Here is a 24,468-nt window from a genome sequence, read left to right as displayed (position 1 = left end):
GTTTTCAGTTTTTAGAATCACAGTTATAAAAATAACCGGTTATTAGTATCGGATGAGTTTTATAACATGCGTAACAACTTGAATTACCTATGTGTAAAGCACCATGAATCTTTAATAAACAGTTCAGATCCCAATTTTGACTAGGAAATCGTCATTAAAACATATTTTTGCCATACAACTGATTTATACTTTAAATTACAAACTGTTTTTGAAGAATGATTTTTGAAAAATGAAACCAAAAAGACGTGGAATGCAAAATTGTCGAGTAGCACCGTGTTAATTAACAAAAGTATATTAATTTTTTTGCGAAAATATATCTTTATCCTTTACATTCCACTACGAATAAGTAAATAGATTAAAATCCAATCGTAGTAATACACATTACGATAAAAAACAAATGTTTAATTCTAAAGCTGAAAATTTCTAATATGTACTAGTATTGTTAGTTCATCTACGCGTTTTATTAGTATGAAAGTGTATGAAATAATTGTTGAAACGAAAAAATAATTCAACCTTACCGTTGAATAACTTTTAATTTCCCGCTTTACATCCACGACTACCTTCTCGTGGCGTCTACGAAATATCCGGAGATATCGGAGCATGCGCATGTTTCGAAAATCTTACAGTCTTTCACGCTTGAACCAAGATGGTGAGTCTCCGGCATGTAATTTCTTTCTTGCGAAAATCCATTAAATTACCGGTCATCTTAATTTTAATCACGTGAAAAATGATTTCTCGACGTTCATTTAGTATGTCAAATGAATTTCCACGAATGATTTTTCGCATTTTCCTCGTAATAACGGTGGTGACAGTATTTGTTTTCCTAACCTCTAAGCAGATTTACTGTTTATTGTACATCAAATAACGTTTCCGATCGTGTTCGCTCAAATTTTTATTATATCTTGTAAGTTTGATTTCACGGTGTGTCGAGTATCAGCCGAAATAAATCTACAATTTCACAACATCGTTTACTTTTTTTTTTCACATTTGAGGTTAGATACTTATAGTTTATAATTTCTTTTTAATTTTTACACAGTCCACACATAAGAAGAAGACAAGGAAGCTCCGTGGACATGTGAGCCATGGACATGGACGTATTGGTAAGCATTTTACAATTTTTCTAAAGCCTTCTATTTAATTTTTTACCTTTAAGTCTGCATGTTTTATGTCAAATTACTGTATGGTTTTCTTTCTACATAAAAATTGAAATCATTAATGACATTGTTTATCAACAGTATTGCTCAGTACGAATTTTTACAATAATGATGATTATGTTATTTTACAGGCAAACACAGAAAGCATCCTGGTGGTCGTGGTAACGCTGGTGGTATGCACCACCATCGTATCAACTTTGACAAATACCATCCTGGTTACTTTGGAAAAGTAAAAACTAATTTTATATATATAGATATTTAATAAGTGAAGTAGATTTTGATCAAACAATTTTATATTGATAGGATGAGATAAAATGCTTTCACCGGCGAGCTGAATTATAATTGAATGCATTATTTATTAATCTGATAATTATTACTTTAAATATTATAGGTTGAGTTAATTTATATACTTATATAATAAATATAATATTTTACAGCTTGGTATGAGGAATTACCATTTACGCAGGAATAGCAAGTGGTGTCCAACCCTCAACCTCGACAAACTTTGGACCTTGGTTTCAGAGCAAACTAGGCTAAAATACAAAGATGCCAAGCCTGATGCTAAAGTACCAGTCATCGATCTTGTTAAGGCTGTGAGTATGTTTTATAATATTACACACTAGTCTCATTGTTATAATAAATAATTTCCTTAAGCTATAAACTAACATATGCTTGAGTAACTTAATATAGTTTCTACAAAGTCATTATACTTAATACATAATTACTTTTTCAGGGATACTACAAGCTTTTGGGTAAAGGGAGGTTACCGAAGCAACCAGTTATTGTTAAGGCCAAGTTCTTTAGCAAATCAGCAGAAGACAAGATCAAGGCTGTTGGTGGAACTTGTGTGTTGAGCGCATAAATATTTAGGTATGTATCTTTATTAATGATTTCAAATAAAATTAATATTTTTAAATGTGATGATATTGAACGGGCGGACTGAAGAGTACGTACAATACTCTTTTTCCCTTGTTGAATGTTCATTCTGATGAAATATATTCTTTCTTTTGATGTTGTTTACATTTTTCTAATGTCATTTAAAAAAATTTATTTTTGTTTGTTGCAGGTAATTTTTATTGCTGTTTTATTTTGTATACGTATTTGTAGAGAATAAATTTGATCAAATATAGTTTTCAAAATTTGGTCTCTAAAAGTTTATTTTATGTGATGATATAGAACGGGCGGACTTAATAGTGCGTACAACACTTCAAACCGTGTAGATTGTTCTTTTCTGATAATCCATTTATTACATTTTTTATTATTATGAAAAGATTTACTTAAAGTTAAAACAAATGATTTTCATTTCTTTTCAGAGAACTATATCTTTCCCAAGCTGGATGTACAAACAATACCACTGTACAATTTTTAATAATAAAAAGGACGAAAAAAATCTCAAACTGCATACAAGTTACTTGTTTTCCTTTTATTAAGTATCAAACTTGATAGTAGATAAAATTGCTAGAGTTACAAAATTGAACACTTTCTTGATTCATTTAAGATATATAAATATACAAATTATAAGCTCTAGTGCATATTTTTGTAAAAATGAAGTAGCATAGGACATTTTTTTTTAAATCAAAATATTTGCAATATTTTTTTGTCGAGAATCATTAAAATAATCAAAAATATTAATAAAACTTTTATAAATGTACATATATTGATTTAATTTTATGCAAGATGTTATCTTGTATTGGAAGTAATTGTATTATACTAATATATTTTTACATTTATAAAACTAATAAATAATAAACCAATTTGAATCTAATAATAAATAATCAAATTTGAATCTTCGTTAATTTATTATGTTTTTTCACACATATTAAATAAATCATTTAATTAAAAAGTAGTCATTTTTATAACTTTAAAATTTAATGGATTTGAGGAGGAGGGGGAGGGATAGGCATTCCAGGTGCTATAATTGGGGGTGGTGGTGGTACTGGATTGAACATCGGCGGTCTTGGAGGTGGTGGAGGTACGGGCATCATTGTTGGAGGTAATCCTGGTCGAATAAGCGGGACTGGTGGAGGTGGAACTTTGCCAATAGATGGTTTCTCGTTTTTGAACGCAAATTGAAGGAAAAATTGTTTTGTGTCCTTATTCCAATGTGTCCAGAACTTTCCTTCTGCTTTTTCTACCTCTCTACTTGGTACCTGAAAAATAGATATATATTTAATTTACATCGAAAATTGATAGAACTTTACTAATTTTTAAAAAAATAAAAGGAATATACCTTGAAAGCTATAGTTTCATAAGGCTCAGCAGCAAATAACAAATACTGCCATTTACGGTCAGGAGGTTCAACTCTCTGCTCGTAAGCAGACATGAATCTATGTCGTGGAATAACATTATCTGCAACTTCTGGGTAATCTACTTGAAAGAGTAAACTCTGTTGACCAGTTTCAGGATCCCTCTGTTTAGTTACTCTGTAGCCAGGACGACCAATCTTGACAAATTTCTTAGGCTCTACTTTGGGTTTTTCTGGTGCTAATGTCTGTGGAGCTTCTTTAGCTTCCTTAGCTGCTCGCCTAGCTAAATTAGCTTGATGTTTCTTACCCTGCGTATGAGCAAGATAACTCCCTTCATTGTTGTGTAGAGTTAGGCACAATTTACACTCGTAAGAACCCAAATGATTTTTCATAAAATAAGGATCTTTGTTTAGATCGATAGTTTCCAGAGCCAACTGTCGAAGACGCTCTCTTCTATCTTTGTTGCTCTCTGACCAAGAGGCTACACCTCCACCTCCAGTCTTTCCTCCAGGTCGATTTTGGTAATCCATCTTTGTCTTTGATTATTCTACAAAGAAATAAAGAAACAATGTTGAATTAATAGACAGTTTTAAATAACTAAAATTTTGTTTACAATAATCATAAACTCTTTCACTTTAAAAAACTTTCTAAATGAAGTATAACTTAATTTTAAATTCAGCTCTTGCAATACTCAATATTTGTAGCGTTTAATAACAATAGATTCAATTTGTTACTGTTACAATCGTGTTCCGATATTCGCTTCAAATTTTAGTCAATTAATATCGTTTCCCTTGTAATCTAACTACAGTACATGCAATTTTAACTGTTAACTAAACATATAAAATAGATCATTTTATTAATCAAACACAACACAATTGAAGATTGCACTACAGTAAAATTAATAATAAAAACTATCTAATTAAAAAAGAAAGTAAAAGAGGTTATGCGATTTAAAAAACTCACCGGTAAGTTTTGTTTCCGTATTGCCCAAATTGCGTTTTATTTACGCATAATATTGAATACTATCAAGCTCTAGGATCTACTTAATAAAAATTGCAATAAAAATTCTTGATTTTCCAGCAATAAACAACTTATCACGTCAATAACAAGTTATCACGTCAAGATGCGTCCAGCATCACAATACAACTAGTCTACAGTGGACGTTACTTAATTCGCGACGCGGGAAATTTAAAATTGGAAATAAGCTACGTCGTTTGAGCACCACTGTACCCGACCGAGGTTAGATCACAGTTTTTACCTATGAAGATGCAAGGTTTATGCTTCAAGTATAAATGGCTATTCACGAGTTTTGGTTGGCAAGAATTAAGACAAATTTGGCGCATAGATTAAAAGAGAAGCAGCAGACAGTGCAGGGCAGCAAAGGACCAAAGAAGAATTCAACAGTTAGATAAGTATCATTAATTCACATTATTACAAAGTTTCCAAATAAGATAAATTTACTTTGTGTAACTTTGCAGGTCTCGAACGGAGAGAGTATTTAGAAAATATAGAGCACTTGGTACCAGCAATTTCTGGCAACAGATCGATTCTCTTATTAAGACTAATCAGAGTCATTCAAGAAAGCCTAGCTATATATCAAAAAACTGTCAGTGGTAGTAGCAGAGAGAGAAGCAAATAATGCAGAAGATAATGAATATTTGTTATAAAAATGTACGACTATATTGTGTGGTTAGTGAAAGTATGAGTGACAAGTTAGTGATAAAAAATGTATCATTTAAATTACGTTATTTATTTCTTAGCTACCTTTTATATGAAATAATAGAATACATTTTGAATGCATGGACAATGAAATCTTGTTACATTTAGAGTGATCTATCTTTGATGTTGTAGAATTCTTGTCCATGCATTCAAAATGAATTCTATTATTTCATATAAAAGGTAGCTAAGAAATAAATAACGTAATTTAAATGATACATTTTTTATCACTAACTTATCACTCATACTTTCACTAACCACACAATATAGTCGTACATTTTTATAACAAATACACTGCATAATAATTATGCTTGACACGAATCCCTCTACAGTCTATGAACAAATTCAATTATTTCTTCTGAAGCACTGCTGTTGTTTAGAAAGTCTTGAAGCACAGCATTCTCCAATGATTCACTGTCTTCTTCATTATCTTCTGCATTATTTGCTTCTCTCTCTGCTACTACCACTGACAGTTTTTTGATATATGGCTAGGCTTTCTTGAATGACTCTGATTAGTCTTAATAAGAGAATCGATCTGTTGCCAGAAATTGCTGGTACCAAGTGCTCTATATTTTCTAAATACTCTCTCCGTTCGAGACCTGCAAAGTTACACAAAGTAAATTTATCTTATTTGGAAACTTTGTAATAATGTGAATTAATGATACTTATTTAACTGTTGAATTCTTCTTTGATCCTTTGCTGCCCTGCACTGTCTGCTGCTTCTCTTTTATTCTATGCGCCAAATTTGTCTTAATTCTTGCCAACCAAAACTCGTGAATAGCCATTTATACTTGAAGCATAAACCTTGCATCTTCATAGGTAAAAACTGTGATCTAACCTCGGTCGGGTACAGTGGTGCTCAAACGACGTAGCTTATTTCCAATTTTAAATTTCCCGCGTCGCGAATTAAGTAACGTCCATGTTGGACGTCTTAGAGGGTGTCTTTCGTGTTTCTAGTGCATTTGTGTAACTTAACCTATTCTGAAATTTTCCTGTCTCTGTCAATACAAGCTACTATCCAAGCCAATCTTCATGATTCCATTATCCAATGACCAATCCAACTGCAGAGTGCATACGGATACGGCTATGCCAATAATTTGCGCGGTCGTTAATTTTGACATTTTTTTCGATTATAAGAACATTACTTTGGTTATTATAATAGTATTTAGGTTGAAGTGCACTATAATGAATAAAAATTTATCTTATTTTCTATTAATAATGCAGGTCGTTTAAATAATTTCTAGATGTGATGAATTTTTATAACAAATGAAATTTCTGTTTAATTCATTGCTGGTGCTCTTGAGAATTCATTAGCATATAGCCAAGTTAGTTTAACAAAAATATATGTAACGTAATATTTTATTCAATAAAAGAAAGAAATAATTATATATTTTCACCGAGGGTACAGCTGTGCTGTCAAGCAACCTGTGCACCATCAGGAATGTTTATTTAGTTAATTTATAATGTTCTAGTGGTTATATTTGCAATTTCAAAAATTCACACAATCGCAAAGAAAAGATCATTTGGCACACACATGGGATCCATCATCATATTGAGGAAAATATATTGGAGTTGCTTAAACAATGATATTCTATGCAATTATGAGCATTTCTTTGTTAGTAAATTTGTTCTATATTCTAAATGATCGTACATTGGTCTTATAATAGAAAACCATACGACTTGAATTGCTTACAAAAACTGTAAGTTTCGTTGCGCGGTTCAATAATTAATGTTAATAATAATTGCGGTGACTGTTCCCAACTCTGTCTTAAAATTCAAAATGAGAATATTAACATATATTAAAAACATCAAAGTGTTTCCATAAACATACATCGGCTAAGGAAATATTTCTGATTCCAAATTTAGTATTTCCGAATTCATTAATTCTTTATTCCATAAAAGACTATATATAAACCTATAAAAGTCCCTAACTTTAAAATGAAATATCTCTATATTTACCATGGTTACAAGGACAAATAATGATATTGTTGGATTCACCACATTTTGATCTATAGAAATAAACTAGGTAATCTCAGAACTATCAGCGCTGGAGTCCCCGTAAATATGTTAAAAAAATTTATAATAACCATTAAATTTTTATTACAAGAAAAGTTTATATGATTTTTACTCAGACCAGTTAAAAAATAAATTATATTTCAGTAAATTCTAAAATAACAATAGTAAAAAGTAAAAATTAAAATGAACTTCAAAGTTTGGATCAGTGTTGCCGCTCGAAAAATTTTTCTTAGGATCCCTAGAAATTATTGCATTATGTTAAATGACATAATTTTTAGGGACCCTGGAAAAAATTTTCCAGCGGCAACGCTGGTTTGGATGATGCACTCTGACGCGGACGTAAGTGCTACCACAATTAGTATTTTGTAAGTCACTTGGAATTGCAGGGACATTTATAATTTCACTGCGATTCGTGAAACTTTTATACTAGCACAACACGTGGTGTGAAAACTTTTACTGATGTAAACGAGCATTAGCCTACATTATATTTTGATTTGAGCAATAAAATGTGCTGTCAGTCTTTGGTAAAATCATTCCATAAACAGGAGGTAACATATGTTATAAAAATTGAGAGAAGGTAAAAATTAGAATTGAGTACGAAATGAATGTACAATTTGTACTATCATTTTTCAAGGCGTAATTGTATGATGAATGTGAAGCCGATTCCACATGGCCATGAGGTTATGTTAAATTTCTTCTGACATAATAGATTGTCCGAGTCTAGATCATTCAAAAAACTACATGTGGCATTAAGCTTTTTGTATATACTTTCAATTAAAAATGACAACTGTCAAGGCAAGTGAATTAGATTTAGATGATCCGCGATTTAGGATCAGACCATATCAACAAATGATTGCTTCCTGCACTGGAGCTCTTGTCACTTCAATCTTTGGTAAGAATATTATTATTTTGTTTTTTTGATCATCTTTGTGTTGACTCATAAGTGAAATATTTTATTTTTCTATAATAAAATAAATTGTTACAGTTACTCCATTGGATGTTGTTAAAATTCGATTACAAGCTCAACAAAAAGCAATGCTGTCCAACAAGTGCTTTTTGTACTGCAATGGATTGATGGATCATATTTGTTGTTGTGCGAATGGAAAAAGTGGAATGAGTCAAGCAGCTTGGATCAAAGCTAATGGTCATTTTAACGGCACACTGGTACAAAAAGAATCTAAATGTATTTCAAATTACCTTTAATTTCAAGTAAAATGTGAGTTATGTAAATAATTTCAGGATGCCATGATTAAAATAAGTCAGAAGGAAGGAATAATATCACTTTGGAGTGGACTGAGTCCTACTCTAATTTTGGCAGTACCTGCTACTATTGCATATTTTGTTTCTTATGAACAACTAAGGATATATTTAAAAGTATATTTATTTCTTTTTTTATTATGATTTATAATGTATGAAAAGTATTAATCTGTGCAAAAGGAATAAGAACAACACCAAAACAACAGATTTTGTACATTTAGTATCAATAAATCTTTTTTTTATAGGATAAATATAACAAAAGAATAAATAATGTTAATCACAAGGAGCAACCTTTTTGGATTCCTATGGTAGCTGGAAGTACAGCTAGGATATGGGCAGCCACTCTTGTTAGTCCGTTAGAGCTCATAAGAACAAAAATGCAATCTCAAAAGCTTAGTTATGCAGGTATGTTCAAAACTAGTAAAAACAATAAAATTAATTATAGAATGGTTAAAGTAATTGAATAATTTTTCAGAAATTACACAAGCATTAAAGACAGTTATAGAACAAAATGGTGCAAGAGGATTGTGGATGGGATTAAGTGCTACATTATTAAGAGATGTACCATTCAGTGCAATTTATTGGTTTAATTATGAAGGTATCAAGAAAATGTTTCCAGAATCTCAGCAAAATTTTGCCTTTAATTTTGTATCAGGAGCTTTATCTGGTTCTGTAAGTTGATTTTTTCTATTAACTATTCAACTTTTTAAGACGATAAACTTATTATTATGAAGTAATCTATTTGAATTACAGATAGCAGCATTTATAACAATTCCATTTGATGTTGTTAAAACTCATAGACAAATTGAGATGGGGGAAAAACAAATTTATTCAGGTAATTTAGAAACACAAAGTTTTAATAATACTTCATTCTTTAAAACACATCAATCAAACAATATCAATGTTCTATTATTTTAGATACTCCAAAAAAAGCAAGTAGCACACTAAGCACTATAAAGAGGATATATAACCAAAGCGGAGTTAAAGGATTATTCACCGGCTTGACACCTAGATTAGTAAAAGTTGCACCAGCCTGTGCAATTATGATATCTACATTCGAGTACGGAAAGCGTTTCTTCCAAAGTCATAATGCCAATCGCGCTGTGATCGAGATGAACAGAGAAATTCAATGGTTAAACCAGAAGCACGATGGCGTTTAACTTTTTTTTCTGTTGTCCGATATCTATATTGTAAATAAATATATTTAAATTCTTACCCATTGTTTATATTGAAAATAAAATGATATTTTAAAAGAAACATTTACACAAAAATTCGGAAATTCAAAGCCCCATGCGCTTTTCTGACGTCACAAATGCCATGCGCAGACGCAAAATACGCTATTCTATGAAGTTATGAATAGAAAGCAAACTGCAAAACTGAAAAAACTCGAGAAGTGGGAGACTGAGGGCCACATTGCGTTAGGTTTGTATTCACTTTCTGGCGTCCGCATCAAAAACTTTCATTTTGACGTCGGACGTGGCATCAGATCGATTATTTGAAAAATTATTTGTCAACATGGAATATTGCGGGAGAAATTATAATCAAGAATATGCAAAAATTAGTTGTCCGTAAAGAAAAAAATAAAATACTGAGGTCGCATTCAAAATACAAGTGTGAGCGTCAAATGCAGTAGCACTCTTGTTGGTTGCACCTCGTTTAGTGTGCATGACAGAGTTCCGCAAGAAGAGAAGAGTGTAGTTGTAGTGGAGACTTGGGTTGCTCCCCCACCGCGCAATGACAATGAAAATTGGCAGTGCCCGTCGTCTCCATGGCCGCGGCAGTAGCAGCAGCATGGCTTGAGTGAGACAGAGAAGGCTGCTGTTGTACGCACGCGAAGCGCAACAATTCGAGTATATTTGTCATTTTTTTCTCTTGGGAGTCTGTAGGCATCAACGACCTCTCGGAAGTATTGGACAACCCATGCGCAGCATACAACACGTATCCATCAAGAGAGTGATAAAAAGAAAGATATAGAGAACGGAGAGAAGAGTTGACCGTCATAAAGAAAGAGTGGGCGTGAGAGTGTGTGCGTGTGTGCGAAAAATTAAATCGAGTCAGACGAAAACTTTATTTTTCATTTTTGACGAGTGTTGATACATAGAGAAGAGACTGATATAGGAGAGAAGGCAAATTAATAACGATGGATGTGGACGAGCTGGACCAGCATTTGCTGCACCAGTTTAGCTGCCTCGGCACCACGGACAAAGATGACCTGGTGAAACAATTGCAAAAAGTCTTGGCTGGTAATCAGCTCAATGAAACTGCAGCAGCATTCTTCCTGGACATGAACAACTGGTAGGTCGTAATGTCCTCGCGGAAGTTTGTGTTGTGTGTGCGCTTTGTTTTTTTTGTCGCGCTCTCTGCTTATGTATGCGTGTTCTAAGTAAGTCAGTGTGAAGCTGACATAACCTACATATTCTCTCGATTTTCTCTTTTGCTCGCCTTTGATGTCTGCACACTCTGTAGAGTGTAGCCTTTTCCCACGACTTTTCTTTGTATTATGACGTGTCTACTAGCCTATCGTTTCGAGAATTGTTTTTCGCGGATACCTCTTTTTTTTTATTCTTTATTGCTGGAAAGCACTATCATTCAGTTTCTGTTATTGTCTATTTTGTTTACATCACTAAGGGTGTCTGAACACTATCTTTAGCATTTTTTTTACAAATCGCAATGTTTGTTAAAGATGCTGCTGCTGTTTTTTTACTTAATTGAGTTATTATATTTGTACTATTTTTTTTATAAACTAAATTTTCTCTGCATGCTTTGATTAGGTTCTTTATTTGGCACTTTTAATGATGAAATAATTGGGATGTTTGATTGATATAATATATAGCAGATTAATTTCATATTATCTAATCAATAAGTTTGCAATAAACAAAATTCTATTTGTTAATATAATAGTTACATGTTAATATTGAAGTAATCTAAAAATTGATTTTTTAAGCAGTTTGATATACTATAAATAATATAAACTTAAAATGCAAACACATGACATAAGAAAAGCAAATCTATTACATTCTAACAACACATTTGCAGCTTTAAATACAATTTTGGTAGCATTAACTAACTGATAATTGTACTTTTTTTGTTGTGTAATAAAGCTATTATTAGTACATTTAGTAGTTGCTTTATATGTTTTGCCATTTTGAGCAAGTTGAAGCTTGCAAGTTGCTATAAACATTGGTGTGATTCATTTCCTTGTTCTTATAGAGTATGAGTATTTAGTTGACGTTTTTCTCTTTCTTCCTGCCCTAGGAATCTACAAGCGGCAATATGTAGTTATTTTGATTTCGAATCAACATACAAACTTCCATGTATGACATTAATATGTGACTCAACAATTGGAGAAGGAGAAGCTGTACCACCCAATACAAAATTTAGAAAATCATGGCGTGTACAAAATAGTGGAACAGAGCCATGGCCTGAAGGTGTTTGCTTAAGTTACACAGGTGGTGTACCAATGGGAGAATGCATAAGAGTGTCTGTGCCCTGTTTGCCACCCAAAGACACGATTGAGCTAAGTGTTGATTTAACAAGTCCTGCGACAACAGGTACCTTCCAGAGTAAATGGAGGATGATGACACAAAATGGTTCCTATTTTGGGGGTAATGCAAACAATATTTTTATTTTATTATTGTGATGGGACACTAGTTCTAAAGGGCTATCACAATTTCTTTCTAATAGGAATTGAAATTAATTTTCAATATTTGTTCCAGACATAATATGGGTGATAATATCAGTAAGTGAAAGTGGTACCTTGGCCCTTACCCAACAGCTCAACCTACTAAGTACTTCACAATCAAATGATGATCAAATGTGCTAGCCTTGGATTTTATAACATGCAGCGTGTCAGAAAACGTCCTTGAATTTCTTTTTCTTTTAGTACTGCATTGAGAAAAAAGATTTTCTTTTGTTTCTCATTAGACACAAATCGTTTTCGTCTATTTGCTCAGCTTTATTATACAAGGATTAATTTTCTCAAAGTGTAACTACATCAAAGAAACCTTTTTTTCTTTTATTTTAAATTATTTAGAGATTTTATAAAGAGTCTATTTTAAGATTGAATAATAGTTGTGAACTATATTGCTACAACAACAAAGAAGCAAATGTGTAAAAAATTATAATTGTTTCATTCTTTTTTTACTACGAAAAGCTTTGATTGAAGCTATAATTTTAGAAGTAAATGTTTGGCCTATAAGTGATGTTTTACTAAAGTTTAGGATTTTCGAATGCGGTAGATGAAACTGATTCTTTTGTAAATTACGCTCACTTGAACCATAAATCGAAGCAGATTTAGGCTATACATGTAGTCAAAATGCAACATCATTGTCATGGTGGAGATTTTTCTTCTGTTTTGTTTGAACGTAAAAATCTCTGTGATGTAATATTTTGACTGCTGGTTTGTAAACAATATTTAAGAAGTCATAAATATAAATAAATATTAAGATATGAGTTTATTAAGAATATAATTTTTATTAGAGAATAAAAGTATAGTTATTACTAGAACATTTCTGCAATGTTTAAGTCTTTTTCCACATTTTGAAATCATCAAATTTTACTTATATTTACTTATGTATAATAATTAATTGGCATGTAAATGTTAGGAACGATAAAAAAAGAAAAACAATTTGCATTCAAGTTTATGAAAAATAACTATTCTTATCAAATAATATAATACACATTTATTACACAAACATTGTTCACAAAATCTTTTAATTTGAGATAAAGTTACACAGCCATGGGCATCTCAATCTTTGGATGTGGTTTGTAACCCTCTAGTTCAAAATCACTTGACTTGAAATCATCAATGTCTTTAACGTCTCTTGTTATTTTAAGATTAGGGAAAGGCTTTGGTGTGCGAGTAATTTGCTCTTTTAAGGCTGGTATGTGATTAAGATACACATGGCAATCACCCATTGAATGAACAAAGTCTCCAGGCTAAAAATATTATAAGAATCCACTCAGTTTTGAATAATTTGCAGTTTATTAAAATAAAATGTATTAAGAATTACCTTCAAATTTGCAATGTGAGCAATCATGTATGTCATTAAAGAATAAGATGCGATATTGAAAGGCACACCTAGTCCCATATCAGCACTTCTTTGGTATAATTGACAGGATAATTCTCCATTGGCAACATAGAATTGTACAAGTGCATGACAAGGAGGAAGAGCCATTATTGGAATGTCCACTGGGTTCCAAGCACACATGATCATCCGTCTGTCGTCAGGCTTATTTTTGATCTTATCAATTACATCTTTTAACTGATCAACCCCTACAAATATTAAAAACGTTTTTAAACCCAACTTTTAAAGTACTTTTAAGCAAAAATATGACTAAATGCATATTTACCTTGGCCAGTATAGTTAGTGTGCATGTCAATATACTTAGCTCCAAAATGCCTCCATTGGAAACCATAAACAGGTCCCAAGTCACCCTCGTCGCGGTCTTTGAATCCACAAGAATCGAGAAATTGACGAGAGCTATTGGCATCCCAAATATGCACATTTTTGTCAGCTAATTCTTTCGCGTTGGTCGAACCCTTGATAAACCATAAAAGTTCTTCAACGACTCCTCTCCAAAATACTCTCTTGGTCGTCAGCAATGGAAAAACTCCTATGAGCACAATGACGAAGTTAACTGCATCGAATCGATGAATTCCAAATAAACAATAAAGCTATTTTCCATACCATCGCGCAAACTGAACCGCATTTGCGTGCCAAAAATAGAGCGAGTTCCAGTGCCGGTGCGATCTGTCTTAACGTTTCCTTTCTCGATGATTCTTTTAATAAGATTCAAGTATTGATACTCTTCATGCTCCTCGTTCTCCGTTGAATAACCATTCTTCAATTTATCCGCACTCTGGTCGTTTTGCACGATACTCGACATGTTGACTAACGAAATAGCAGTGTGGTCAGCAGCAACTTTTTCCCGCCTTCGCTACACTATTACCAGCTGACAGAAGCGCGCGTCGTGCGTTTTTCGTATCGCACGTTTATACTCCAACGAGTGTGCGCGCAGAGGATCATCACACTCCATTTTCTTCTTCTCGCAACTAGCACAACAATGCATTTTGTCGATTCTCGAGTAATTGCTTTTATAATTGCCGTAATCGAGAGGTTCCCACTTCCTTTCGCGTGATGTGCATTATAAATAATAAATGCTGGTCGATGATTAATTTGGAGTTGCTTGCTGTCGAGTTTTTATACTTCTACGGAAATTCCAAATCAGAAATGTAGATGTAAATAAAGACTGTCGTTGATTGTTAACCTTTTATTAAGGAGAGCTTTAACGAAAGCCGAGGAAAGGAATTTTGAGCGAACTGTTATTGAAATATGTCCGCTATAATATTTTTAGCGAAATAAGTAACACGAGAATTTGATATCACAGTCAATTTTTATATTGCTCGCGAACATATAAGCTGGTTCCTCGTGGTATATTTTAACTCGCGTAAGTAATATTGAATGTTGAAACTTGAGAAACATATTTAAGATAAGAATCTGCAATTAAAATACCGATTTTAATCATGGCGTAGCTTCAGGGATCATTATTACGTTGATGAAAAAGTGTCGGCGAAGATAGCATAGATACGCTTTCACAGTCTCACATCTGACCTCGAATAAGTACCATAAGCGTAATGGTCAAATGAAATGCCGAATTTCGACACGATAATCTAGATTGTTTGAATTTTTCTCATTATCATCTGGATAAAATTGTATTTTACAATTCCATTCGTTTCTTTCTCTTAGTATTGGTATTTTGATAGCCACGCAGTACTCGTGCGTGCACCGGTAAAAGTAACGCAAAGTCAAATTATTGTCAAGTAGCTGAAGCTTCGTACAAAGCATTTTTTATTAAACTCTCGGAAGATCAGTATATCTACACTTAGTAAATCTTAGTATATAATCTTAGAAGCTAAACATTGAAAATCACAAAGTGTTTACATTCCAAACGCACGCATGCATACGTCAATTGTCAATGAAAAAAGGTAAGCCTACGAGAACTACAATTTATATACACAGGCGCGATGGAAACCAGCACCCTAATCGAAAGAAAGCTCAAAGTGCCATGGGCATCGAGAGCTTGGGATGTGGGTTGTATCCCTCGAGCATGAAATCGGTGAACTTGAAATCCTCGATGTCGGTCACCCGGCGCACAATTTTCAATTTGGGAAATGGTCGCGGCTCGCGTAATACTTGCTCCCTCACGGCATCCACGTGGTTGCGATAGACGTGCGTGTCGCCCATCGTGTGCACGAAGTCCCCGGGCTGAAACGGAAACGAGTTAATCGTCGACGATCGAGTCTGCCGTTATTTGGACTCTGCGCGGCATCGACAGCGTCTCACCTTCAAATTCGTGACGTGGGCGAGCATGCAGGTGAGCAGAGAGTAGGATGCGATGTTGAAGGGCACGCCCAGGCCCATGTCGCCGGCGCGCTGGTACAGCTGGCACGATAGCTCACCGTCGTGGACGTAAAACTGGGCAAGCGAGTGACAAGGCGGCAGTGCCATCTTGGGTATGTCCACGGGATTCCAGGAGCTCATGATTATTCGCCTGTCGTCCGGATTGTTTCGGATCTTGTGGATGACGTCCATCAGCTGATCGAAGCCTGCTCGGCAAATCGCGCTTGTTGATCATTTCCTCGATTTTTCTTTTAGCCGCAACGACGGTCGATGAGCGACAGCACGCCGCGAGCGCATGGCACCGCTATGCTGCCGCGGATGTGGTTGTGCCACCGACGCCCGTCGAGCCTCGGCCTACCTTTGCCGGTGTAGTCCGCGTGCATGTCCACGTATTCGGCGCCGAAGTGCCTCCACTGGAAGCCGTAGACCGGGCCCAAATCGCCCTCTTCCCGGTCCTTGAAGCCGCAAACGTCGAGGAACTGGCGGGACGCGTTGGCGTCCCATATTTTAATACCTTTGTCGGACAGTTCTTTGGCGTTGGTCGAGCCACGGATGAACCAAAGCAGCTCCTCGACGACCGCGCGCCAGAATACTCGTTTCGTCGTCAGCAGCGGGAAATTGCCTGCGGAAAGCGAGATAAGATTGATCGGTCGAACGACGCCGAGACTTTGGAAGCCGGTTCGTCTTTTCTTTTCTTTCGAGTGGGGAGCTCCCTTGGACTCACCGTCGCGAAGATTGAAGCGCATCTGCGTACCGAAGACCGAGTGGGTGCCGACGCCGGTACGGTCGTTCTTAACGGCACCCTTATCCAGAATCAATTTGATGTAGTTTAGATACTGGTGCTCTTCGTGCTCCTCGCTGTACACTTTGCCATTCTGGAACTTGCTCCTCTCGTTGTTATTGTTGTCGTCGACGCCGCTCTGATACGCTGCCACCTTCGTTGCCATCTTCCGTTGGGCTACTTTCACGCTCGACAATTGTCTAAAGCCACTGTTGCGCTGTGAACAACGGTCGATCGCGACTTTTCGTCATCTATTTTTCGATCGCGCATCGTTTATCGGTTAATTGACCGAGAAAAACGGAACGCAATTTTCGACTTACCAGCAGTGAAAGCTTGGTTCGCATGCGAGTTCGATGCCAACTCGGCGAGGTACGAGAACCTCGGACTCTTATTCTCGAAAGCCAATAAAATTCGCCAAAGCGAACCGAGACCAAGTAACTCGTCCGAGCGCAAGTGATCGAAGAAGATATTGATCGCTTGCGCTTGGGCTTTATATGCAAATCAGCCGAGCGCCCGGGCACGTGGAGTGCAGAGTACTTCACAATATAGCCGACATGTTTCGATGCATACCCGAGCCATTTCCGCTTGAATGTTTTTTTTTATTTTGCCATACGACAAGCTAGGGAGAGGCGCGTTAATTTCCTTCCTTTTTTTTAACGTCGATGCGAACGTAATGCGTAGAAAGTTGTTTATCGTAGGAGACTTTGCTTTTGGCAGATCGGATTCAATTTGCACGGGGTGCGATAGAAGTTTATTATAAATCACTGCAACTGTTCGATTCTTTCGCGAAGCCGAGTGTGCAGCCGTTTATCTCGGATCGGAACTACTTGAAGAAAAATTTTATTCGTATTCCGCAACAGCGCGATGCATATTCAGCTAAATTTCCCATAGATTCCAATCTGTCCAGAATTTTCACGGCAATCTGCGTTTGTGCGTGCCGTGCTATTCGGAAAGTCGAAACTATATAAACCGTCTGTTTACAAACACGAAGAGCATATCAGTGGTACGTCGAGCACGTGGTCGTGCAATAATTAAAAATTCGCACGGCGCTCCGGACCAATCGTTTCGTTCGCAAAGTACGCAGACGATAACTTATTTTGCGAAGGTTAATACGAGCTTCAACAACTAACGACCGGCAAAGTTCAAATAGTTATCGTCTATTGAGAATAGAAAAAAGAAAACGGAAGTGCCGACTTCGCAAAGGTTTCACAAAGCTACTTTTGTTTGACTTGACGGGGAAGGGGGGCGGGGAGGGGGGGGTCGCGATTGCAATTGCGACAAACGCGCATGCATTTACGCTCGGTTCGCTTGTTGTACGAGAGATAGTTACCCTCTGGGATCCACGATTTCAATGTCGAGAATGGCAATCGGGATTTCGATAAAGAACGAAAAATCCAAAGCTTATCAATCGGGACAGGCGCGCAAAACGTGATCGCCTCGTCACAACGCGCTCGCGCGAGTACATCGAGCACGCGTCGTGCGCCGCCCGAGATTCCTCCCTCCATATGCCTCCGATTTTTAATTTTTTTCCCCCAACTTCTGCCGAAAGCAAATCCATTTTTTACGCTTCCCGGGGCTACGTATATACATTCAAACCTATTGGCATCGCCCATTTTTATTGGTTGAATTGCTTCGTTACATTGATGTCGGCATGCAACCGATAAGGCTATACGATAATTTTCAAATCTCAAACTACCATGACTTGGAACGGAAGCCGTGAATGGCATTTAAATTTAGCGCATCACTTAGTGTGTCATTAATATGACTATCGCGCGAATTTAAAAATTTCTTTAAAAATTTAAAAATTTTTCTGAAACCTCCGACGGGTGCTTTGGCAGTTGCAAATGGGTGCGTTCTTGCGAAGGCCTGCTCAAACCGGGATCTCGGTCGGCAGTGACGTCCTTACGAGAAAAATGCAATATGAAAACGTTGCACGCGAGATAAGCAGCTTTTCTGCGCCTCCGGCCTTGCGAAACTCGATCTAAATATACGAGCGCACTCTTTGACAATTTTTCCTTGTTCACGCAAACGATCGCGATCTAGCCGTTAGATACGAACCGCCGCGAGATCAATAGATCTTCCGAGAAATTGCGATGAGGTCAAGTCACACACGGGCAATGTCAGTCGATGGGCATGATCGCGAATCATGATCGGTTCGCTATCGCTGCTCTATTGCAATGCGCTCTGCGCGCGGAAGAAAGTAGCGAGATTGCGTGGCTTTTTTTTTCTCTCTCTCTCTCTCTCTCCCTCTCTCTATCCTTTTTTCCTTCTAATGTCGCGGGTGCAATTGCGAGCTTGGATTTGCGAGTCAGTGCGCTTACTCGGAATTGTCAACAGCTCGGATTCAACTTGATCATTTTTAGCAATACATTTCGCCGTAATATCCTCGGCGCCGATTCGTATGCAAAAGAAATGCCGATGCGATTAGCTTCGGCCGATCGATCCTATCCGTTTCCTCGATTATTTTCTAGATAACGAAGATAGCGAAAGTTAATGACTGCTGATGAAAAAAAAAGAAGTTGTCAGTCGTCATAAATGACGCGCGTAGTTCAGTTTTGCGTAATCGATCGATTCCTTTCGCATCATTGGGTAATTTCGTATTCGTATTTCCATTTTTGATCCACGAATTCTCGGCTTCAAGGTAAAGGTTCAGCCGGCCCTCTTAGCCATTTTCCCTAGCTAGAAAAATACAAAATTAATCAACGGCCGACACGAGGGGAAGCTCCAATTATTATCATTGTTATTTTGGTTCAACAGTGGCTGCGCGGGATGAACGGCCTACTCCAAACAATGACAGTTACAGTCTAGATTCCACGAAAAATGTCTCGCTTAACTTTCAGGACGAGCAGTCGTTCACAAAGAAAGTAAAATACTGATTGCAAGCGCACCGCCGCAGATAAGGCGCTAAGTCTGATGGTTTTTCTAAGAACACGCGGTGCGATGTTCTTTAACAGATAGGTCAGCTCGCGAGAACGCGTCGGTGGGTGGTCGCGATCGCCGATCACTGCCGTATGCTACAGCCGCTGAATTGCAATGCACTCTGCGCCGTGTGCACTGCCAAAAGAAAGTCTTTCAAGTTTACCCCGCTTTTCAATTTATCTGATAAAATCATGGATGTGCAGAATGCATTCGGCTTGGTATTCAGAATTCCGAAAAGCTATTGCTCTGAAAGACATCGCGCTTTTAAATAGCTTAACGATTTTTATCCAACCGCGACGAGCAAACGAAGCTCAATCGACGTACAAGACACTTGATAATTGTTAAAATCTCAATAAAAACGCAATTTTTGTGAAAAATTCTCCGGTTATTTAAGCTCGACTATCCAACATTTAGAGTTTTTCAAATTATTGGCAGCTGGTCCATTCTAAGGCAAATCCATTCATTGGATATATCAGAATATAATAAAATATTCATTCGATGATTTGATTGATCTTATTATCCTATATATTCTACTTCAGATACCGTTTAAATCAATCAAATTAAGACTGTCGGTGAATAAAGTAGCGACTATCATAAAATCACGTAAGTCGTTCCGATTGATATCGATTGAATTTTTATTAAAACGAATACAGCATTAGCGTTGTTCGCTTCGCAATTTCCACGACTAAATCCATTCGAGTTAAAAATAATCGATGATAGAATTAAAATAAATAAAGAGTAATTTTGTTCAGATAAACTTCCCTAATAGCTAAGTACCAAATTAACGTTTTCCGCCAAACTGCCAGTAGACTTGATTGAAAGAAAGCTTATCAACAGAAGATTACTATGAGAAGTACATGAACACTTTCTTTTATGAAAATTTGCAACGTGATCGCTTATACTCGACATTTCAGTTTATCAGCCTTTATATCTGCGAAAAAATTATAGGATAGGTATGATAGAAAAAATGTTATGTTGAAATGAGTTAGAAAAATATTTATTTTCTAGATATTGCCATAGAAAAAAATAATTTTAATTCTAATTTCATTGTCTTTGCTGAAAAATACTTACAACTAAAACTAGACGATAAAAAAACTAGAAATAAAAACAAATTGCATGAAAATAGTTCAACAGTAAACAGAGAAGAATATAACATTGTTTGTTAATATATGTCGTATTAAATAAATAACTCTTCTAAATCTTTCTTTTCAGATATGTCATAAAAGTTAACGTAGTATTAATTCCATATAAACATTAATGATGGACGTAATACCCTACGTATAAACGCTTTACGCATATATAAAGTATTTGGTAAAATATCATTGGTAATAGGTAAATTTTTAAACTATTATTCGGAAAAAGAACTGTCAAATAGCGATTTCATTAACAAATTATTCGATTAATCTATTTTGTATTACATTTTTATAATTACATAGAGGATTTATTTACATTAAAAAATGTGACTTCATTCTCATATCACGAAGCGACTCTTTGCTATTGGAAAGTCTTCAGCTACCAAGTTTTAAACATCGATTAATTGAAATACAGTTTGCAAAGGTTAAAATCACATATTGCTTATTGATGACAAGATTAACGTATAGAATAGATAATAAGTGTTAAAAGGATGTCAGATCTTTACATTCGTATATTTTTTCACATTTTTTTCGATTTAATTGAACATAGAACTTGAAATCAGGGCTTTTCCTATGATAGTAGATTACAATAAAATCGTATGTTTTTCTAAATAACGTTTTGAACATCGTTCAATGTTGCAGGTGTAGCCCTATCTGATAAAATAGCTTATACTCTTCCTGAAACTTTATAGTTTTATCTTAAATTAGCTTGTTCGTATTATACTAAATATGTTAAAAAATATCCCATTCAATGGTTACATTTATTTTAATACATGCTATCCTATACGTTTTATTGTGTTTATATTCGATCTATAATTTCAAGTTTTTTGCATCTTCCATGTTCTATTAAAATTATATTCAATATGACAAATTAATTCAAAATCTCCGACATCCTCATTTAAGTTACAAAAATAACTAAAACTGGCTGAGAGGAATAAAAACTAAGATAAAATAAATAAAATAGTCCACCAACCAAAAATCTCGGTAGCCAAATCGCACGAATCACAATTTATAAAACGAGGTAGACAAGTCTACGCTATAACATCCTTGCTACCACCAGCGGGTGGCTCATTAGTAGTCACTACATCAATGCACTCGCTCGAACTTGAAGTTTCAGCTGCGTAATATCCTGATTGAGCAACCGGCGTACTCTTATCAGGACCCATGGCATCTGGTAATAAAGACGTTCGCTCAGTCACAATACCCCAAGCTCGTTGATAAACGCTACGTCCACGTATACGACGGCTTAGAGATGAGCCGACTACTCCTAGGTGTTCTTTTATATCGTTGTGTACGTCCGAAACGTCCCACATTTGTCTGCAATTGAAATTTTTTCTTAATTGCATTATTGTAGTTAATTTTAATTTAAGGAACATTTATTTTCAGTAGAAAATAAGCAATATTATTAGATGAATCCTTACCTGAATGCATCCCACCAAGCTTGGTTTTGAGCCAAATTAACAAATGGTTTATGACTGAAACAGTAATGATGTGCTACTGCTGCTAGGAACATTTCTATACAAATCAGGAAATCCTGAATCTTAGCCGATATGTGTCTAACATCAGTCGAATTTTCTGTGTCAAATATACTGGATATGATTCCAAAGTATACAAGCATAGCTATCGCTACTCCTTGGCTAAAATAATATTGCATCGATTAAATGCTGATTTTGATTGTACGGTACATTTTATGTACAAGTGCAAAAAATATACTTACAAAAATGAAAAAAATACAACTGCTTTGATGCATAAAAACTTTCCTATTGGTTTCATAGGTTTCAGAGCTTCGGAATTGGCACGATAAAACATGACTAAACAATACATGGCAATAAATTGCGAAAAATTGTTTAGCCCTATAATGTATAGAAATGCTGCATCTCCCCTAAATTCACCTTCTTTATATACATTATTAACTGCACATATACTAAAATAAGAAAATTAATTCATTAAATTAGTCGTTTAATAAAAAATATATTTAGTGAGTAGCATTCATAGAGTACTAACAAAGAGATGAGCGTCGATATAGGTCGCACAACAGTGTATTGCAAAATTCCGTGCTTACACATGTGAATGAAATCGTGACCCATTTCCCAATCAGGAAGGCAACACAGTGGAAATATGTGATGGACTTGAGGCGCAATTTCCAGTCTATGTTCTAACTGATGGTCAGCATTGAGATAGGCAAATAAATACATCATAAAATTGTAAATGACATAGGCTTCATAACATTCTCTTAAACTGTCCACATAAATACTGACTTCTGGGTACACTAGGCCAAGCCACTGTAATGATTAAAATAAAATACAATTGAAATGAGAACAGTAGTTTTTATAAACAAATAGTCTTCAGTCAAGTACTTACTGCATTTACAGCATAAATAGGTACCATCCACAATATCCTAAAATATACAATGCAAAACTATTAAATTGATAACAGTAATAAAATGTTTCAATTATTACATTGTAAATAATATTTGTTTACCTGATAATATATTTCTGTAGTCTTGGTTGGGTGTAATAAATCATATGTTGAACGATTTCATAAAAAGACATAGGAATGGCCAGAAGAACAAATGCCCCTCCAACTAAAGCACCTTGATCTTGCTTTCTGAAGCCATTCTTAATGGAGTTTGATATCAAAATTGGAACAAGAATAATAATAAGAAGTGTATAAAGGCATGTTAATACTGGCAATATCCAAAGACGCCAGTGTCGACAGAAACCACCAGCCATCGTAACTAGATTTTAGTTTTGCCACATTCTTTTGTCTTTTTTAGGTAACTGTATTTTACTGTGGGAAAAATGTTTTAATTAGTTTGCTAACTAAACAAGAATTAAATGGTAAGAAATAAATCACTTTCACATGTTACAGCACAAATGAAAATTATAGTACCAGTGCTTGTAAAAAAGTTTGTTTTGATTTTGAAGATATACATGTAGTAGGGTATGTAAAGACGAAATATTATTTTCCAAACGTTTTAGTTATACATTATTGAATAAAAACTCTTATCAAGTAGTACTTGCACTTTTCATTCTAAAAAAACCGCAGTTACGTGCTGTCACGGTAATTATTGCGGCAATCAATTAATAAAAAGTATTTTCAATAGCAAGAATACTTTTGACCTATGTATTTTCTACGCGTTAAACAAGTTTTCATTTCATCTATATCACTTGAATAAATGTAAGTTATGCTACAAAGAAAATGAAGTATAAGCCGCATAAGAAACCAGAATGAAATATAATAGCACCTTACACAACTATAATCTAACCTATGGTCAAGCAACTACATCGATAACTAATTAGACACTCGAATGAATAATAAAACTGACACTGCGCAATAACAACGTAATTTTTTACACACTAAACTATCCACCCATAAAAACGACAAACTATGAAAATACAACTTTGCAGTGACACACACATAAAAACCAAGGTCTTTTGTAAGATTCACAGTTATTTATTTGTTATTCACGACAGATAAGCTCATTATCGTCAAGGATTTTCGCGCAATGACTCGGTGGTCGTGAATCAGCTGATGATATCGATACAAGATATTTTTCGTGTGTAAATTGAAATTTGGAAGATTCGTTTTACCCATCTGTTATTTCTTCTAGCAAATGTTGCTTAGTGCCATGTCGTTGACGATTTATTGTCGGTCACTACCGACTTTGCTAATTACAAACATGACATGCACACAGATTGAATAAAGCAATTAAAGGCAAATATTGCCGCTACGGATCGGCCATTAGTCGCCGATTTACTCTCTAGGGACAAAACTGCTTTTACTTTGATTGTTTTGACGTTCTTTCGGATCATGCGTTAGAAGTGGGGGCGTAGTACTATA

The 24,468-nt window shown here is 35.3% G+C and overlaps 7 protein-coding genes across 12 annotated transcripts; 3 read left to right on the top strand and 4 right to left on the bottom strand.

Moving 5' to 3' along the window:
* The first annotated feature begins 596 nt into the window (after positions 1-596).
* Positions 597-2,551, top strand: LOC131673257 (large ribosomal subunit protein uL15). Its single transcript, XM_058951115.1, has 6 exons — positions 597-649; positions 1,037-1,100; positions 1,286-1,383; positions 1,592-1,747; positions 1,888-2,024; positions 2,468-2,551. The coding sequence occupies exons 1-5, from the start codon at positions 647-649 to the stop codon at positions 2,014-2,016; spliced, it is 450 nt and encodes a 149-aa protein (XP_058807098.1). The 5' UTR covers positions 597-646; the 3' UTR covers positions 2,017-2,024; positions 2,468-2,551.
* Positions 2,552-2,668: 117 nt separating this feature from the next.
* Positions 2,669-4,528, bottom strand: LOC131673256 (splicing factor 3A subunit 2). Its single transcript, XM_058951114.1, has 3 exons — positions 4,364-4,528; positions 3,385-3,947; positions 2,669-3,304 (listed from the first exon to the last, which is right to left on the bottom strand). The coding sequence occupies exons 2-3, from the start codon at positions 3,928-3,930 to the stop codon at positions 3,023-3,025; spliced, it is 828 nt and encodes a 275-aa protein (XP_058807097.1). The 5' UTR covers positions 3,931-3,947; positions 4,364-4,528; the 3' UTR covers positions 2,669-3,022.
* Positions 4,529-7,604: 3,076 nt separating this feature from the next.
* LOC131673281 (probable mitochondrial glutathione transporter SLC25A40) lies at positions 7,605-9,616 on the top strand. Its single transcript, XM_058951162.1, has 7 exons — positions 7,605-8,024; positions 8,118-8,296; positions 8,372-8,506; positions 8,635-8,794; positions 8,865-9,061; positions 9,143-9,224; positions 9,308-9,616. The coding sequence occupies exons 1-7, from the start codon at positions 7,913-7,915 to the stop codon at positions 9,547-9,549; spliced, it is 1,107 nt and encodes a 368-aa protein (XP_058807145.1). The 5' UTR covers positions 7,605-7,912; the 3' UTR covers positions 9,550-9,616.
* Positions 9,617-9,822: 206 nt separating this feature from the next.
* On the top strand, positions 9,823-12,858 carry LOC131673255 (protein ILRUN). Its single transcript, XM_058951113.1, has 3 exons — positions 9,823-10,684; positions 11,645-11,994; positions 12,106-12,858. The coding sequence occupies exons 1-3, from the start codon at positions 10,530-10,532 to the stop codon at positions 12,210-12,212; spliced, it is 612 nt and encodes a 203-aa protein (XP_058807096.1). The 5' UTR covers positions 9,823-10,529; the 3' UTR covers positions 12,213-12,858.
* A 126-nt stretch (positions 12,859-12,984) lies between these two features.
* On the bottom strand, positions 12,985-14,348 carry LOC131673254 (thymidylate synthase-like). Its single transcript, XM_058951111.1, has 4 exons — positions 14,080-14,348; positions 13,742-14,005; positions 13,402-13,664; positions 12,985-13,327 (listed from the first exon to the last, which is right to left on the bottom strand). The coding sequence occupies exons 1-4, from the start codon at positions 14,276-14,278 to the stop codon at positions 13,118-13,120; spliced, it is 936 nt and encodes a 311-aa protein (XP_058807094.1). The 5' UTR covers positions 14,279-14,348; the 3' UTR covers positions 12,985-13,117.
* Positions 14,349-15,188: 840 nt separating this feature from the next.
* Positions 15,189-17,046, bottom strand: LOC131673253 (thymidylate synthase-like). Of its 2 annotated transcripts, none has more exons than XM_058951109.1 (5): positions 16,894-17,046; positions 16,517-16,790; positions 16,151-16,414; positions 15,736-15,998; positions 15,189-15,657 (listed from the first exon to the last, which is right to left on the bottom strand). In XM_058951109.1, the coding sequence occupies exons 1-5, from the start codon at positions 16,915-16,917 to the stop codon at positions 15,448-15,450; spliced, it is 1,035 nt and encodes a 344-aa protein (XP_058807092.1). In that variant the 5' UTR covers positions 16,918-17,046; the 3' UTR covers positions 15,189-15,447. The 2 variants fall into 2 exon arrangements, with proteins under 2 accessions (XP_058807092.1, XP_058807093.1); XM_058951110.1 differs by having other exon boundaries at positions 15,190-15,657; positions 16,517-16,824; positions 16,894-17,033.
* A 3,462-nt stretch (positions 17,047-20,508) lies between these two features.
* LOC131673251 (transmembrane protein 184C) lies at positions 20,509-24,385 on the bottom strand. 5 transcript variants are annotated; one of them, XM_058951104.1, is made up of 7 exons: positions 24,219-24,385; positions 23,107-23,415; positions 22,987-23,023; positions 22,630-22,907; positions 22,343-22,549; positions 22,047-22,262; positions 20,509-21,942 (listed from the first exon to the last, which is right to left on the bottom strand). In XM_058951104.1, the coding sequence occupies exons 2-7, from the start codon at positions 23,355-23,357 to the stop codon at positions 21,657-21,659; spliced, it is 1,275 nt and encodes a 424-aa protein (XP_058807087.1). In that variant the 5' UTR covers positions 23,358-23,415; positions 24,219-24,385; the 3' UTR covers positions 20,509-21,656. The 5 variants fall into 5 exon arrangements, with proteins under 5 accessions (XP_058807087.1, XP_058807090.1, XP_058807088.1 ...); XM_058951107.1 differs by lacking the exon at positions 24,219-24,385 and adding an exon at positions 24,046-24,191; XM_058951105.1 differs by lacking the exon at positions 24,219-24,385 and adding an exon at positions 23,878-24,028.
* Between the last annotated feature and the right edge of the window lie 83 nt (positions 24,386-24,468).

Source organism: Phymastichus coffea, unplaced genomic scaffold, assembly GCF_024137745.1.
Source record: "Phymastichus coffea isolate CEN01 unplaced genomic scaffold, Cenicafe_Pcof_1.1 PCOF00171, whole genome shotgun sequence".
Classification (NCBI taxonomy): Eukaryota; Metazoa; Arthropoda; class Insecta; order Hymenoptera; family Eulophidae; genus Phymastichus; species Phymastichus coffea.
The sequence above is the reverse complement of the archived record's forward strand: the minus strand, read 5'-3'. Positions and strand labels throughout refer to the sequence as shown.